This window comes from Mastigoproctus giganteus, chromosome 13 (genome assembly GCF_048544385.1).
Source record: "Mastigoproctus giganteus isolate SK-2022 chromosome 13, ASM4854438v1, whole genome shotgun sequence".
NCBI lineage: Eukaryota > Metazoa > Arthropoda > Arachnida > Uropygi > Thelyphonidae > Mastigoproctus > Mastigoproctus giganteus.
The window spans coordinates 83,609,694-83,627,262 of NC_143587.1; the positions used below are offsets into that span (position 1 = coordinate 83,609,694).

The 17,569-nt window shown below is 38.4% G+C and overlaps 1 protein-coding gene across 2 annotated transcripts in view; it reads left to right on the forward strand.

Moving 5' to 3' along the window:
• Positions 1 to 17,569, forward strand: part of LOC150076227 (protein arginine N-methyltransferase 6-like) — a 235,802-nt gene that overhangs the window by 22,789 nt on the left and 195,444 nt on the right. The window contains exons 2-3 of one of the 2 annotated variants that reach the window (XM_090387157.1): positions 3,854 to 3,951; positions 10,747 to 10,944. In XM_090387157.1, coding sequence (XP_090243283.1) covers positions 10,754 to 10,944 — 191 coding nt within the window. In that variant the 5' untranslated portion in view covers positions 3,854 to 3,951; positions 10,747 to 10,753. The remainder of the gene's footprint in view (positions 1 to 3,853; positions 3,952 to 10,746; positions 10,945 to 17,569) is intronic. The other variant, XM_090387156.1, reaches the window with a different exon arrangement.

Consider the following 17,569-nt stretch of genomic DNA (forward strand, 5'->3'; position numbering starts at 1 on the left):
TTAGATCACCTCGCAGGTGCCTAGTCTCCAGACTGCAATTTGCAGAACTTAAGCCTTTCTTGGTAACAACAACCCTTTGTTCCACTCGCCAATCTCATTGCCCTTCTCCGTACTCGTTCCAGCAGCTTTACATCCTTCCTAAAATGAGGCTTCCAGACCTGTATGCAGTACTCAAGGTGTGGCCTGACCATTGCCTTATACAAGGGGACAATCACCTCCTTATCCCTGTTAGCAAAATTCTTGTATATCATTGACAAGACACATGAGTTACTCTTGCAGCCACTCACGAGACTGATCAAAGCACCGCTCAGCATTCGTACTGAGCGGTGCTGTGATCAGTACCGTACTCGTTCCAGTACCTTTACATCCTTCCTAAAATGAGGCTTCCAGACCTGTATGCAGTACTCAAGGTGTGGCCTGACCATTGCCTTATACAAGGGGACAATCACCTCCTTATCCCTGTTAGCAAAATTCTTGTATATCATTGACAAGACACATGAGTTACTCTTGCAGCCACTCACGAGACTGATCACAGCACCGCTCAGTATGATGAAACTAGAGACCTCTAGTGACCACTCAGTGACATGCAAAATGATCTATGGCATTGCATTTGCAAGCAGAAATTTAGGAGGCAGTACTTTCGTACTGGTCTTTGTATGTTCTTGGTTTTTTCTATCACATGTACTTTTCATAATATGACTGCTCATTAATTAAAATGAATTCATTGAGAAACATGTGAGACTAGTTGCAATTACGTTTTTATTACCTTTTACAGTTTAAACCCAGTACACTGTTAAAATAATATAGTATGCTAGTGAAAGTGAAATACAATTTTGAAATGTAAAAATGTAGTGTGGATGATATCCTTTGGTACACTTTGTCTGGAATTTCATTGTACAACGTCCAGCAGAATTCTGTCAACATGCATTAATTCCAGAAACCTTGGTAGTGATTTTCCATTGAATTAATGTTTTGATGGAATTGTTTCTCCCCAGTTTACCACTCACTATTTCCAGATTTTTGCAAATGAAATCTAAATGCAAATGCAAAAAATGAAGTTTCAGTGACATACAAGATTTAATTTCTTTATATGCATTGAGTTTCTGAATTCAATCTTTGTATGTGGGAGAACTGTGGTTACCCAAAAAGTTTCCACAAAGCCATTTGAAAGACCTGCCATGCTTTTAGTTCTATGGAGGTATTTTTTTCAAAGCTGTCATCCTTTAGAAACTCTCTGGTTTGAGGCCCCACAAAGATTCTCTCTCTTTTGCACTTTTTTGGCAAAAAAAAAAAGATATTATGGCTGATTTTTGGAAATTTCTAACTTAAGTAATGAAATCCTTTTGAATTAATCTTACCCATCACTTTTACAAACTCTTCATTAGGTCAATTTTAATGTGAAGAGGTGGAAGGAAATCTTCATTCAATTGACTAATGGATTATACTGTACGCCACTTACTGTTGGCTAGTGTTCCTCTTTGAGGCTAGTCATGTCTCATATAATGGTTTATGGTAGAATTGCTGTCCCATAGGTATAGGAAACAACAATATTTTGTGAATGCTCCTTGCATGTACATTAACATACCACTGACTTTGAGGTCATTGCAGATATTCCATTGATGAGTGCTATATTGAATTGCTCTGAGTAGTATCTTCATGATGTGGTATGTCTTTTCTACATGAAGTGTAGGCAATGGGGATGGATGGCATTAATTTCCCATCATGTAAGAGAACAGCTTTTCAACTTTGCTGTGAAGAGTTGACAAAAAGTCACCATTCAGATGTAATGTGTACTGGCAATTCCCTAAACTCCATTGATATGACGGCAGTAGTAGAGCAGACTGTTTACTGTAAAGAATGTTGCCAAAACTTGATTTCTTTTTCAATAGTGAGACACTTTGACATTCATAATGAAGTGTTTCTGCTTTATTCTCGAGGTCAGAAGTTTGGCTTCATCTTTGGAGAGAGCTAAATTGCTGATGAGGTATTTAACTTATCTTGGGTAAACAGCTCCAACTCTGATGTCTCTTCATTGAGTATGTATTTGGCACTAGCTGAAGTTATTAGCCTTATGGTGCAAGGAGGCCTGAGGCTTATGCTTCACCAGCCAAAAAAAAATTTGAGTCCTCCTGAGAGGGAGAGAAGAATGATGATATCCAGCTTAGGACCCTGGGTGTGCCAAGCCCATACTCACCAGATGTGAGGCCCTGATCAAGTTTCTGCCAATTGCACCTTCATTATATTCAATTTCGTCTTCTAAAGATTCTAGTGGTACTGAAATTGGCAACAGCATTTTGGTATTGCTGTTATTGTGAGGAATTGGTGTCATTGCTGTTTGCGGGTTTGGATAAGCAATCATTTTGTGCTTATTCTTCACTGTGAATCTAGTTATTCACATTACAAAAGTAACAGTCACTATTGTGATCACTTGGTTCCTTCCATATCATGGGTATATCAAACAGAATTGACATTTTCTTTTTGTTAAACCAATCGCAATACATTTGACCAAGTGGTACAAATGATGTAGTGCCCACACCTTATTCTGGCCAACGTATAATGGGTAAATTTTCTAAATATTGTGATTGTATGCCATTGTGATTTAATTAGGAAAAAACTGCACACAGCACAATTTGTGAGGATGATTTTTTTAAAGGTATGATGATGAATGTGTTGAAGTAATTTATAATCAAATAATTAAATGATGAAATAACAAGGATGTAAATATATTCAAATAACTATATAAATATAAATGTATAAACAACAATCATAATAATAAATAATAATTATATTCATGTAGGTTGGATGAACTAGACATTATTTTATTATTAGCCATATGGTGCAAGAAAGCTTGAGGCTTATGCTGCACCAGCCAAAAAAAAAAAAATTTCTGAATTACTCTCTCTCTCTCTCTCTCCCCCTCTCTCTAAGTCAGAAGTAGAAAGGAATTGCCAAGAAAGAGAAGAATGATTGATATCCAGCTCAGGACCCTGGGTATGCCAATCCTTTAATTTTTCTCCCCAGGGACCCACATCAACAGATGTGAGTCCCTGGGAAGAAAAATTTAAGGATTTGAAATTGACATCTAAAGATCTGTGTAGTCCATATATATGTTAACCCCGGGGGCTCACATCTGGTGAGTATGGGCTTGGCACACTAGGGTCCTGAGATGGATATCATTATTCTTCTCTTTCTCTGGTGATTCCCTTCTGCTTCTCTCTCTCTCTCACTCACAGGGTAACTCAAAAATTTTTTTTTGGTTGGTGTAGCATAAGCCTCAGGGCTCTTCCTTGCACCATATGACTAATAATAATAATAATATATTTTTCCAATGAAACTGCTCATTGATCTGGGTCAATCAGTACTTTGGAAACTGATGCTAGATATGTAAAAATATCATGCACTTCACTAAGCCTAATTAAAAAAAAAATAAAAAAAAGTTATATATGTGGACTCAGAGAAGAGATCATTTTCCAGGCATTTCTAAATTGTATTTTTCAAAAGTAGCTAATTTTCAGTGCATTTGAATACTGTTAGCCCACTCCCTCTGTTTTTGAAAGAAACTTTTAAAGTTAGAGTGAAACTGGAAATATTTATTTTTGTAAACTATTTTTATTTGGAATGAATTTCATCTTTGTGTGATTTCTGATGGATTAAACATATTATAGGTATGCACTGCCTATGATAATGCATTAAAATCACTTGGTTGGACATACAGATAATTGCCCATTTCCTTTCCCTTCCCATCCCTTCACATTTATAATTACTTACAAAAAAGTGAATGAGGAAACTGAGTGTATTTTAATGTAATTGTTCTAACAAAACAGTTTTTAACAATTCTGCATTTAATTTGTAGTGCCTGTGGATACATTCTGAATTAGAGTTATAAAGATAAATTCCTCAGTAGAATACAGTTTTGGTTATCTGAAGCAGTTTGTACCAGAAGTTCTTTGGGTGAGTAGTTTTTTTTTTTTTTTTTCAGATAACCCATTGTACAGTGTAATCTCTCAATGGTGTAAAAGAAGGAAATAATTAATGAACAGAAATTACTGTAATTTGCATTTATTATTTACACATCATGCACCATACTTGCTTATCCAGATTTAAAATAATTGCAGGTGTTTTTCTGATTGAAAAACTTTTTTTGCTGAATTCAATGTTTTATTTTCTTAAAAAATTGAATTTCATTGAATTCTTGTAATTAAGCCCATTTTATAGTAATTTGAAGGGTGTCAAATGTTTTACTGTTCCCTCCTTTAATATTTAATTTCTGCATGATTTCGGTTAGTATTTGTTGATGACTCTTTCACTCATTTGTCAAAAAGTGAATAACCTGGATCATCTGCGTCTTTATTTAGTCATACAAATTAATTATTACCTTTTTTTTTTTTTTTTTTCAGTTACAGTAAACCTTCACTTGGATGGCCTTTGATATAATGGGCACTGTCTACCGAGCCAAGTTTTTTGTACTTACAGGATGATCCCGTGATGTAGCTGCCTCAGTTTGTTGGTATTTACCATGGTTAAACAAATATTTTCACTGACAGTGAGTTAGGATTTTCATCACCAGCTATCGTTGTTTGTTTGTTATTTGGTTTTTAGGAGCATTAGCAACTAAGGCCATATTGCTCCGGGATGTGCGGTGGTTATTCCCTGAATGACCTTTCCGCATCCTCCGTATTTGGTGGTGACGGGCTCGAACCCCGGTCTAATCAAGAAGCGTGTGCTACGCACTGCTGCTCCTTCCCACCTGGCTACGGAGGCGCCCCACCAGCTATCACTAGCCTGCTGAGCATGTCAGACATTAGTAGGAAGTTATCTGAACGAGAGTACTGAAGAGTTCTTCAGTCTCTGCATAAGCTTCATTCACCATTTCTGTTGCTACTTGTATGACAGGGCAACATTTTAACCTCTTCTTTGCTACCCATTAAATACAATAAAATTCATCATTGTGACATTGTTTTATATTTGAAAATAACACTTTTTTCATAACATTCTGGCAGCTACAGTGAACTGAATGTATTTCTTTTGAGTGTAATAGATAATTAGATTTAGCAGACAGGCTTTGCTGTATTATGAAATAGTGAATCTGTAGTCCCCCTTGCTAGCCAGGTGGGTAAAGTACCTGTCTGGCAACCCAAAGGCCACGGGTTCGAATTCCGCCTTGGATCAGAGTAGTGCAAAAACTTTGGGAAGTGCATTATGGCCACAGAAGCCAATGCTCCAACAACTAACAAAAAAAAAAAAAAAAAAAAGTAGCCCCCCCCCCTTCCCAGTTAAAGTTTTATACATTTTATCAATTGTGGTTAATATTATGCAGCACTGCAATAGATGAAATGTATTTCTTCTTTGCTTCATTCATAATTTTATATAAGTGGAATTATAATTTTTATTATATTCATGTAATAGTTTTTTGATGTGTAGGATGCCTTCACTTGGATGGCCCTTGATATAAAGGGCACTATTCACTGAGCCAAGTTTTTTGTCCTTATAGGATAATCCTGTGATGTAGCTGCCTCAGAAGTTTAGTAGGTGCTGCTACATCTTTGGCGGCACCTACTAAATTTCGGACGGTAGTAAAATCAATTTTCATGATTTTGTGACATGTAAATGACATCATTTGACATCATTTCCATTTTATAACAAAGAGGTGGTAGATGACTCATCAATCGGTGCAATACCACCACTTTGCTTATTGGAGACTTGAAGTGGTGGAACCCATGTTTAGTCTCCAGAGCTAAGTTCTGTTCAACCCTTCCCCATCTCTTCCATCATGCAGTATGACTGATGACATTTGAGGTTATGATGAACATCATGGCGAGATCCAATCTTCCTTACATTTCGAGGGTGCAGCTCTAAAATGGTGTTCGCAGGCCGGCCGCTAGTTAGTACACCGGACCGAACCTATTGGTAACTCTTTAGGAGGCTTCCGGATCACTAGTGTATAATCTTGATAGTGACTGGAGGGAGTCTGAGTAGTGTGTATGCGGAGGGCATTGTCTAGGCCATGTAATGTCAAGGATCTGGATATATTCTTACCATGTGTACGTTATATCCAAAAATTTCATTACTTCATATGGCATGTCACCCCCCCCCCCCCACTTTTTCCTATTATTGAATACACCATGAATTGTCAAATTAATAGAGTAAGCTTATCTGCAAAAAGATCTAAACCTCCCAAACACTTCCTAGTTCATTTCACAAATACACGTGGTCTGAATTCTGATCTCAACGATGTCCATTCCACTTGCAGTTTGCCAAACCCCATGTACTTTTTCTGACAGAATCTCAGTTATCGGTTGATTGAACTATTGCTCATCTCAATTGCCCAAATTATTTGCTGTATGATTCTTTTCACCTCAAAGGTGGTACTTGTGCATATGTCGATTCTAGTATATCCTCTCAGAGACTTGGTAATTTGGAATCTCCTCTTTTCGATCTTCTGTGGCTTAAAATCTCTCTACCTCATTGTGTCAGATTCATCTGTTTGTCACTACCGTTCTCCCAACTCACTAATCACTTAGAGCTCTTTGACTTCCTCTCTTTGCAACTTGACTTTCTCCAGTCCAACTTTCCTAACAGTGAGGTAATTTTCCTTGGTGATTTTAATGTTCACAACTCCATCTGGCTTCTGTTTGCTAGTCACACTGACCCAGCTGGTCGAGATGATGAGGCTTTTGCAATTACTAATTACCTTGCACAGATTGTTCATTTACCTACAAGAATACCAAACAGTCCTAACCATACAGCCAACATGCTTGATCTTTTCTCACAAACAACCCTTCTAAGTACATGGCTGAAATGAGTGGTCCTTTAGGCACCTCAGGTCACAACTTGGTGATTGTCTCTTCTCCAATGGATCCTTTATCTCGTGGCTATTCCCAACCTCATGTTGTTTGGCTTTACAAGAATGCAAAATGGGATGACCTGCAAGATTTCTTTTCCTTGGTCGGATTACTCTTTCAAAACTTCTGATGTCAATGTTTGCTCAGATCGTGTCTGTGAAATTATTCTTGTAGGAATGGAATCCTTTATTCCACAGTCCACTTTAAAATCTTGTCCTTTATCTAAACCTTGGTTTTCCAATAAATGTGCTAAGGCAGTTCAAGAGAAGAACATTGCATATTGTAATTGGCTTGTTTCCAATTCTTTAGTTTCATTTTCTGCCTACACTAAAGCTTGCAACAACTGTAAAGCAGTTATTAATCAGTCCAAACCAGATTTTGAGCAGACTAAGAGTAGAAAACTTGCTTCTTGCCCTAATGGTAGCTGAGCATTCTGGTCTCTTGTCAAAGCTATTGGCCGCAACTTTTGCCCATCTCTGCTCCCATCTCTGTCAAAACCAGATGGTTCTTTTGTAACTTCAGCCAAGGATAAAGCTGACTTGCTAGCATCCCATTTTTCTTCCAACTCCTGTATTAATGATCTTGGTAAAACACCTCCCACCATTCCCAACATGCTCCATTCAATGCATCCTGTGGTCTTCCGTCAAAAGGATGTCAGAAGAATTTTGACGAATCTTGATGGTAAGAAAGCTCCTGGTCCTGATGGTATTTCTCCACTTGTTCTCAAAACATGTGCTACTGACCTTACTCCTGTTCTTTGCTGCCTTTTTTTCACTTTCTTATTCCAAAGGTGTTTTTCCTTCTGCTTGGAAATTTGCTCATATCCAGCCAGTTCTAAAAAGGGTGACAAATCCCTCCCATTGCAATTATTTGTACTCTTTCTAAAGTAATGGAGAAATCAATTAACCGCCAACTCTTAAACTACCTAGAAACCTTCCGTCTAACCAACGATCACCAGTATGGATTCCATCAGCGTCGATCCACTGGTGATATTCTGGCTTTATTACCATTTATGGAAAAGTTTCGTGAAACACAAGCAGTTGTGTTTCACCAAAAAGACCTTTATGCCAAACACAATCGAAAGCCTTTGATATCTCAAAGGCTTTCGATTATGTTTGGCATAAAGGTCTTTTAAACAAGCTTTCATTTTATGGTTTGCTAACTATTATTGGTTGTCCAGTTTTCTCTCTGATTGCTCACTGAGGATGATGCTTCCATCCTCATGGCTCTCTGTCTTCTAACTTCACCACTAATGCTGGTGTCCCCCAAGGTTTATTTCTTTCCCCCCACTCTTTTCCTCTTGTATATTAATGACCTTCCATTGACTGGAAATCCTATCCACAGTTTTGCTGATGATAGCACATTTTGAGAAACCTTGCCCTGCTCAATCAGGGCAAGGTTTCTCAAAGTCTTTTCTTATATCTTGCAAAAAGGATTCTTCTGCTCCTATGCTTATCTTTGGTGATACTCAGATTTCTCAGCAAAATGATATATCTCTTTTGGAGATTAACTTGACTTCTAATCTCTCTTGGCGCAAGCACATTACAAATATTGCTTTCTCTGCAAATAAAAAACTAGTTTTTCTCTTTCGTTCTCGTTGTTTCTCTTCTTCCGCTGTGCACTCTGTACAAATTGCAAATCCACCCTACCATGGAATGTTGTTCCCAGATCTGGGGGCGGCACCCCCACAACCTCTCTCAGGCTTCTAGATTCCATTCAGAAGAGGGCAGTTAGGTTAATTAATGATTCATCTCTATCAGAGTCTCTCCACTCACTGTCTCATAGACGTACTGTTTCTGCTGCATGCCTTTTCTACAGATACTTCCATGGGCACTCTTCTTCTGAATTGGCTTCTATAATTCCCGCTCTCTCTTTCAAAACAGTCCGAACATGTGCTGCCACTAGCAATATCCGTTTACTGTCCAACTGCAGACTCATAGAACTAACTTTTCATCTTCCTCTTTTATTCATTCAACTGCCGTTTTCTGGAACAATCTTCCTTCATACGTATTTCCTGAAAATTACAGTCTACAGAAGTTCAAGTCTGATGTCAACAAATATCTTCTTTCGCCTTTTCAACCTCCAACCCAAGCATGGTACTAAGTACTGTAGGTTCTAATACCTCTCGTGTTTGGGGTTTTCATAAAAAAAAGAAAAACGGAGTCTGGAGAGGAGATTACACAAAGGATCATGGGAGGTGATATTGGATGTGCTCAGAGCTAGCATAAACCAACTGGTTGCAGAAAAATGTTTATGATTCGGGGCATACCACTTGGGTGACTTTGGGCTAACCATTGCCACCTGTGGCAGAAACCTTTTGGCAACCAGAGAAATGGATATCTTGCAAAATTTAAAGTAAAGTGAAGCATTTAAAGTAAAGCAAAATTTAAAATAAAAAATGAATAACATGGTTTGATCAGCACAAAGCATCTTGGGAAAGGAAGAAAGAATAGAGTCGGGAGAGGAGATCATGGGAGATGATCTTGGGTGTGTTTTGAACTGCTTCAGCCTTATCAATTGAAGTGCATGTAATGTAGGCATTACAGTACCCATCCTGTATTACTGAAACAGTTGTATATTTCCACCAAGAGGCTAATTATAAACGTTTTCCCCAACCAGCTCAGCCAGTCAAGAATATTTGAACTGGTTCGTGATTGGGAGACTACAGACTCAAAATTACATGTATGAGTAAAATCATTTGCTTGTCATTGGCCATTCTCATTAAGTTGCAGAAGTCCTTGTTGGTCATCAAGGTTTCATGTTTCTTTGCAATTGTGCTGAGTTGGTTGAGTGTGGCAAGCTTTAGATCCTCATTCATCTTGCTGTTTGGATGTTTGTAAAAGTTTCGAAAGGGGTCTTTTCGCAATCGCGTTACAAGACTATGCAGGTTGTTACTACATGCTTCATCAGGGTCACTGTCACCGTTGTCTTGACACATCGTCTTGCATATTCCAATCGTTTTGCAAATGTCCAAGTCCGATTCATACAATTTTCAATCTAGTATGAGCTCTTCGTTGTCGTAGTAGATCTTGGCATATTTCGTCTCTGACAGTATGTCTGTTTCCTCATTGCAAAATGGAATGTGCAGCGTTACCATCTCACACTAGTACTTGTTGAGATCCCGAGCCAAGTCATAGTTTCAATAGTGAATTATGCGTGGGTACTGTCGTCTTCTTGTAGATCTTGTTAGCTCTGCATGTGTAATTTTTGACAAAGCATGACAGAGTAACATGATAGTATGATTGTAACAGTATAAATACTTGTATTGTTGTAATCAATGGTATTCAACAAATGGCTACAATCAAATGGTTAATTAGGCTATTGGCCTAACCCCTTCCAAACGTTGATTCAGTAGAGTATGCAGTGGGTGTGTGTATCCTATTTATCACCAAGATTGATTCGGTAGAGTAAGTAGCAGGCGTGAGCATAAATTACATCATTCATGATTTTGGTTCTAGCTGTTTGAAATTTATTACATGTCATAAAAGATGTTTACACATAAAAAAATCTTTCGTGCATACAGGGTACACACGCAATTTTTTTTTTTTTTTTTTTCATAGCTGAATATTATTGTTAGTTTCTTGAGTGAAATTATGGGCAAAAATAGATGTGAAGAAATTTTGGATAACTAGTATTGCGAAACTTGAATTCTGCTGTATTCAGAATGGAAATTAGTACCTCCCAGAATTTTCTCATTCATGTAACTGCAATGACGGTATAATTATTACTTTAATTAAGAGAATTAATTATCTGAACTGTTTGTTTAGAAATCATTTTTTTTTTGCTTTTCTGAGCTTTCAGGGGACATGTTTTGACTTTTATCCTGTTTCATTCCAGTCCAGTTTGGACACCAAAATACTTGTATTTTCTGAAATGCTTTATATGTAATAGAATTTGTAAACAGGTTCCAGATGATGGATCGTTCTTCAATCCAAAGTTATAAGAAATGTAAAAGACAAAAAGTTGAAAGCCGAAGTGAGGCAAATCATAGTGGATATAGAGCCAGTAAGTCTGAGTCTGATTTCAATATGGAAAGCATCAATTGCAATAACTCATCAAGTAAAGAACTCATGACAAAGGACAGTTATAAACTATCTTCAAGGTATGTATATAGCTTTATTACTAAAATTATATAAACTGTATTCATTAAGTATATTTTTGTAGAGGCAGTTATATTTAGCAGTAAACAGGTAGTAGTAGTAGTAGTGGCATGTGATGCAAGAAAGCAAGTGTATGAGCTTATGCAGCATCAGCAAAAAAAAAAAAAAAAAAAATCACACCATTCCCTCTAAATGCCTGTCCAGTTCCTCCTTAAATTTATTCAACCTATCAACCTCCACAACGACAGATGGAAGCTTGTTCCAGCAATTAACCACCTGCTGGCTAAAGGCAAATTTCCGCACATCTATTCTACATCTGTCTTTTCTTAATTTGAATTTGTGCCCCCTTAGGTTCGTAATCTGAACAAGTGGAAGGATCTCATCAGAATTCAGAGTGCTCAACCCATTCAAGGCCTTATACACCTCAATCAGATCACTGCGCAGGTGCCTAGTCTCCAGCCACTGCAATTTGCAGAACTTAAGCCTCTCTTGGTAAGAGGATTCCTTCATTCCCCTCACCAATCTTGTTGCCCTTCTTCTGTACACGCTCAAGTAAATCTACATCCTTCCTAAAAAGAGGCCTCCAGACCTGTACGCAGTACTCAAGGCGTGGCCTGACCATTGCCTTATATAGAGGGACAATCACCTCCTTTTCCCTGCTAGCAAAATTCCTACATATCATTGACAAAACCCCATGACCTGCCCTTGCAGCCTGTCTGCATTGCTCAGAAAATTTCATATCTGACTGCACAATTACTCCCAGGTCGTCTTTTCCATTTTCTACCACCTTAAGTGTAGTACCACACAGTTGGTACATTTCTCTGGGGTTACTTCTACCCATATGCAGTACTTTGCATTTGTCAAGGTTAAACTTCAGTTGCCACTTCTTAGCCCATCTGCCCAAATTATCTAGATCCTGTTGCAGTAGCACACTGCCATTACTGTCATTAACAACCCTGCCAACCTTTGTATCATCTGCAAACTTCGACATTAAGCCTGATATACCTTTATAAATATCATTGATAAATATACAAAACAGAAGTGGACCCAACACTGAACCCTGTGTTGCAAATGCATTACCAGAATCATTTGCAAAAATATCAGCTTCTGCCACCTACGCCTCCACCTTCCAGAACATCAAAGCAGGTGCAGAACGGTATAAAATTAACTTCTACACGCGCCGCTCATTCCCGTACAACCAACCGTTTACGTTAATAGAACTTCAAGAATCATTAAACAGATCTTCCAATAGTGCTGCAGGTCCAGATGGAGTTCATTACATTATGTTAAAACATTTACTTGGAGAAGACTTGAGAATCCTATTAATTTTTTACAATCGGATCTTCTCTGAAAATGCCTATCCAACTTCATAGCGCCATTCGTTCATTATTGCCTTACCAAAACCAGGAAAAAATCCTTCCTGTGTTGAAAACTACAGGCCAATATCTCTTACGAGCTGCATGGGAAAAATTTTCGAAAGAATGGTTCATACTAGGCTCACTTACATCCTGGAGTCAGAAAATCTCCTTCCAGATCACCAGTATGGCTTTCGAAAAAATAGATCAACCCTAGATGTGCTCATTAAAGCCAAGTCTCGTATCTGAAATGCCTTTGTCATGAAACAACATCTAGTCATGGTCAATTTAGATCTTGAAAAGGCATTTGATACTACATGGCAGCATGGTATTATTATGGACCTTTACCATCTGGGGCTTAGGGGTCATTTGCCAGAAATAATTCAGAATTTCCTGCAATTGCGCTCTTTTCAAGTCTGATACAAAAACGTCCTCTCTACATCTCACATTCAGGAAGAGGGAGTTCCGCAGGGATCAGTACTCAGTCCAACACTGTTTTCAATCCGAGCTAGCAGCATGACACGAGATATCCCAAAAACTGTTCAAACTTATATGTATGCAGATGATCTTACCATTTCCTGTCAATCTCAAAGTATGAATACCATTGAACGGCATCTACAACTTGCCATAACCAAAATAGAATCCTGGACTTCACGGAATGGTTACAGACTGTCAGAAAAGAAATGCACTGTCACTCACTTTTGCAAGAAGCGAGCTCTCCATCCCGAACCTGAGCTACAAATACACAATACTCCAATCCCGCTTGTTAATACCGTTAAATTTCTTGGACTAATATTAGACCGCAAACTAAATTTCCAAGCTCACATCACTTATTTGTGAATTTCTTGCTTAAAGCATTTGAATATACTTTGCTCGGTCTCATCTATGTCATGGGGAGCTGATCGGTGTACTTTGCTGCATCTCTATAGAAGTTTAATCCATTCACGGTTAGATTATGGTTGTCCAGTGTATGACTCTGCCAGGAGCACTACTTTAAAACGGCTAAATAGGATCCATTACAGTGCTCTGAGGACTGCGCTGGGAGCTTTCAGGACTTCTCCGATCCAAAGTCTATGTATTGAAGCTCATGATCCCCCATTACACCTGCGTAGAAAAACACTACTGCTTCACTACGCTGCTAAGATCCAGAGTCTACCATCGCACCCAGGTTGGGAGTATCTCTATAATACTCGTTGGGAAGCCTTCTATGAGAGCAAGCCAAATGAAAATAGACCCGCCTCTCTCAGGATCAAAGAGCTTGTTCAGACTTGGAATGTCAATTTAAATGAAATCTTCCAAGACACAACTACACCTGTTGCTCCTTGGACTTATGTCTGTCTCTCAAGATACACACTTCCTCCAGTGGGGGAAAAATATACCATCCCGCAATATATATATATATAAGACAGTTACATTCAGCTCATGCTATGAACAACCATGCCTGTAAAATTTATACGGATGGTTCAAAAACTGAGAGTATGGTAGGTACTGTGGCAGTTTTTCCTTTATGTACAAGTTTAGCCACACTACTGCTTGCTTGCAGCGTCTTCACAGCTGAATTATATGCCATTAAGTTAGCACTTAGTAAGATAATTGAGCTTTCCATCTCATCTGCCATAATTTACACAGATTCTCTTAGTGCTGTCTCTGCCATAAGGAAGAATTCCTCCAATTCTCACTCTACATTGAAACAGATTCATTCCCAGCTATTCGCTTGCAGTGTGTCCAATCAGGCAATCAGTTTTTGCTGGATCCCTGGCCATTCAGGCATTCCGGGAAATGAAAGTGCTGACTTTGCCGCTAAACATCCTCAATCCGCTCTCTCACAACATCCTCTGATTTTAAGTCTGTCATACGCAAAGCCTGCTACGATAAATGGTCAGAGACCTGGAAATGTGACACTAATAAACTTTACCAGATAAAAGAAGATCCAAAGCTGTGGCTGTCTGGCTTGCGAAGAAACAGACGAGAGGAAGTGGTATTGGCAAGACTCAGAATTGGACACACTCACCATACTCATCTCTTCCTATTATTGGGTGAAAGCCCACCACAGTGCTCATCCTGTCAGATGCAACTTACAGTCCGTCATTTCCTGGTTGATTGTCCCTTACATTCAACCATCCGGTCAAACACTTTTCAGTCACTCTCTACATTGAATATATCACCTGATTTATCTCGCATCTTAGGAAATGAAGCAAATATTGAAGAACTTTTTTTATTATATCTAAAACATATTGGTTTGTACAGAAGCATATAATTTAATCTCTCTAACAATACGCTTTTTGTCAATTAACGACGAAGAGACACAATTTGGCCTTGGTAGCCCTTGTGTCGTTAAACCGAACAACAACCGAACCCTGTGGGACTCCACTAATAACATTAGTCCACGAAGAGCAGCACCCATTGATTACCACCCTCTGTCTTCTCCCACTTAACCATCCTTTTATCCTTAACAAACCCATGCTGTGTCTGAATTATTGCTGCAGTCTTGTCTAGATGATCCTGCAATGCATCTTTAACCAGTGACTCTATTATTTTACCCGGAACAGAAGTTAAACTAACTGGTCTGTAATTACTCGTGTCACCCTTCGATCCCCCTTTGTGAATTGGGGATACATTTGCACATCTCCAGTCCGTGGGAACCTCCCCTGAGTCCAAGGATGCTCTCATATTATGGCTAAGGGTTTGCTTAGTTGCTTTGCCGCCTCCTTTAATATAACTGGATAGATCCCATCCACCCCAGGTGCTTTTCTTATGTTTAACTTCAACAATTTCCCCTCCACTTTGCTCTCAGTTATTACAAAATCATTAAGTATCCTGCTACAATTTGATAACCTTCTGCCATTTTCAAACCTTAATAATTCCTCATGTGTGAATGTAGATGTAAAATACTCATTCAGTTTGTTTGCTATCTGAGCAGGATCATGAACAGTCGAACCATTGATATCAAGTGGACCAATCTGATCCATCCCCTTCTGATTCATAAATACGAAGGTTTTCTGCCTTTGTATTTATGATAGGTATTGAGAGTGCCATGATTTGGGGGAGGACTGAGGGGGGGTTGTCCTCTGCATCACAGCCTTATAAAATGTACTGGTTGTTTGATGTTTGCAGAGGTATCAGGAATTGGACATGATATTGCCAAGGGATATTGGACACGATATTGCCTTTGTGTGTGCTCAATGTAAAGACTCTGAGGATATTAGACACCAACTCCACGTTGTTATAGACCTTTATGAGAGTTTGTAGAACAGGGTGAAGGATTTAAATTGTGGAGCCCATCAAGCTATCAGCTGCCCACATCAATGTCAGAGCTTGCGTTTGGTCATCAGGTAACACAGTGGCAATCTCAAACCAGAATGTGCATCCTTGTCAGGGGCAAAAGTTGATGGATATTAGAGCTGGAAAAGGAATTAGAAAATGTGAATTGGAATATCATCGGTTTGGCTGAAACAAGAAGAAAAAATGAATCACTTATAAGTTTATCAAGTGGAAATCTGCTGTACACCAATGGAAACAATGAAAGGAGTGAAGGTGGAGTTGGGTTTCTGGTCCATAAAGATTTTAAAAACAACATTTTGGAATTCAAAAGCACATCACCAAGGGTGTCAAGACTAATACTCAAGATTTCTAAGAGGTACAAGCTAAAGATTATAATGATTTATGCACCAACATCGAGCCATTCAGTGTAAGAAATGTACACTGAAATTGAGAGTCTTTTAGATGAGCAGAAAACCCACTACACTATTATTATGGGGGACTTCAATGCTAAGGTTGGAAAAAGGCAAAACAGCACAGAAAGAGGAACTATAGGAAATTTTGGAATTGGTGAAAGAAATAAGAGGTGAAAGACTGGTGGAATTTGCAGAATCTCAAGGAATGTCAGTAATGAACACTTTTTTCAAGAAAAGGGTGAACAGAAAGTGGACATGGAAGAGTCCAAATGGATTAACAACTAATGAAATTGACTTCATCCTCACTAACAGAAGATATATTGTGAATGATGTTACCGTCCTGAATAAGGTAAATGTTGGAAGTGATCACAGAATGGTAAGATGTACACTTGATATAGATGTAGGAAAGAAAAGGAAAAAACTGACCCGAGTAAATAATACAAAGGTCTTTGAAATAACAGAGGAGGAGAAAAAGCAGTATGTACTGGAACTTAAGAACAAGTTTGAGCTTCTGCAGACTGCTCAGGACCAAGATATCGACGAGGAATATTACAACTTTCTGAAAGTGATAAAGCCCAAGAAACCTGTAGGGAAACAGAAATCCAAAGAAGAAAAGATTAATCAAGAAACACTTGTCATGATGAACCAAAGACGACAAATGAAGAGCAAGAAAAACACTGACAGGGAGAAAATTGAATATACTGAGTTATGCAAAGCCATTAGAAAGAGACTCAGAGAGGACATAAGAAGATTTAACACAAGAAAAGTAGAAAAAGCATTAAGGGAAAACAAAGGATTTAAATCAGCAGCCATGAGCAGTAATACAGAAAGACAAATGATACTGAAACTGAAGAATAGCGATGGTGTACTTATAAAGAGCAGAGAAGGCATAATTCAAATAGCAGAAGACTACTATAGAGAATTATACAAGGAGCGAGGGAATGATACCAGCAGTGGGGAAGATGGATTGCTAAGTAGCAACACATACGACATACCCGATATTCTTCCTGATGAGGTAGAACATGCATTGAAGAAAATGAAGAATCGGAAAGCCCCGGGGGAAGATGAAGTTACTGTAGAGTTGTTAAAATTGGGAGGAAGAGACATAACACAAAAATTGGCAAGACTCTTCACAAAGTGCATTAGAAAAGGTGTGATGCCTAAGCAGTGGAATAATGCAATCATAGTTTTGCTGCATAAGAAAGGAGATAAATCAGAAATTGGAAATTATAGACCAATTAGCTTGTTATCCCATATCTACAAGTTGTTCACAAGGGTCATTACTAACAGACTAGAAAGAATACTTGATGAGAATCAACCGAAAGAGCAAGCTGGCTTTAGACAGGATTCTCAACTATGGATCACCTTCACGTAATATCACAGCTAATGGAGAAAGCAAATGAATATAAAACACCATTATGCCTGGCATTTGTGGATTATGAAAAGGCATTTGACTCCATACAGCATAAGGTAATGTTTCGGGCACTGGAAAGACAAGGCATAGATACTTCATATATTATGATTTTGAAAAAAATATATGAGAGTGCTACATCCTTTATTAGACTAGACAAAGACAGTAGCAAATTTAAAATCGAGAA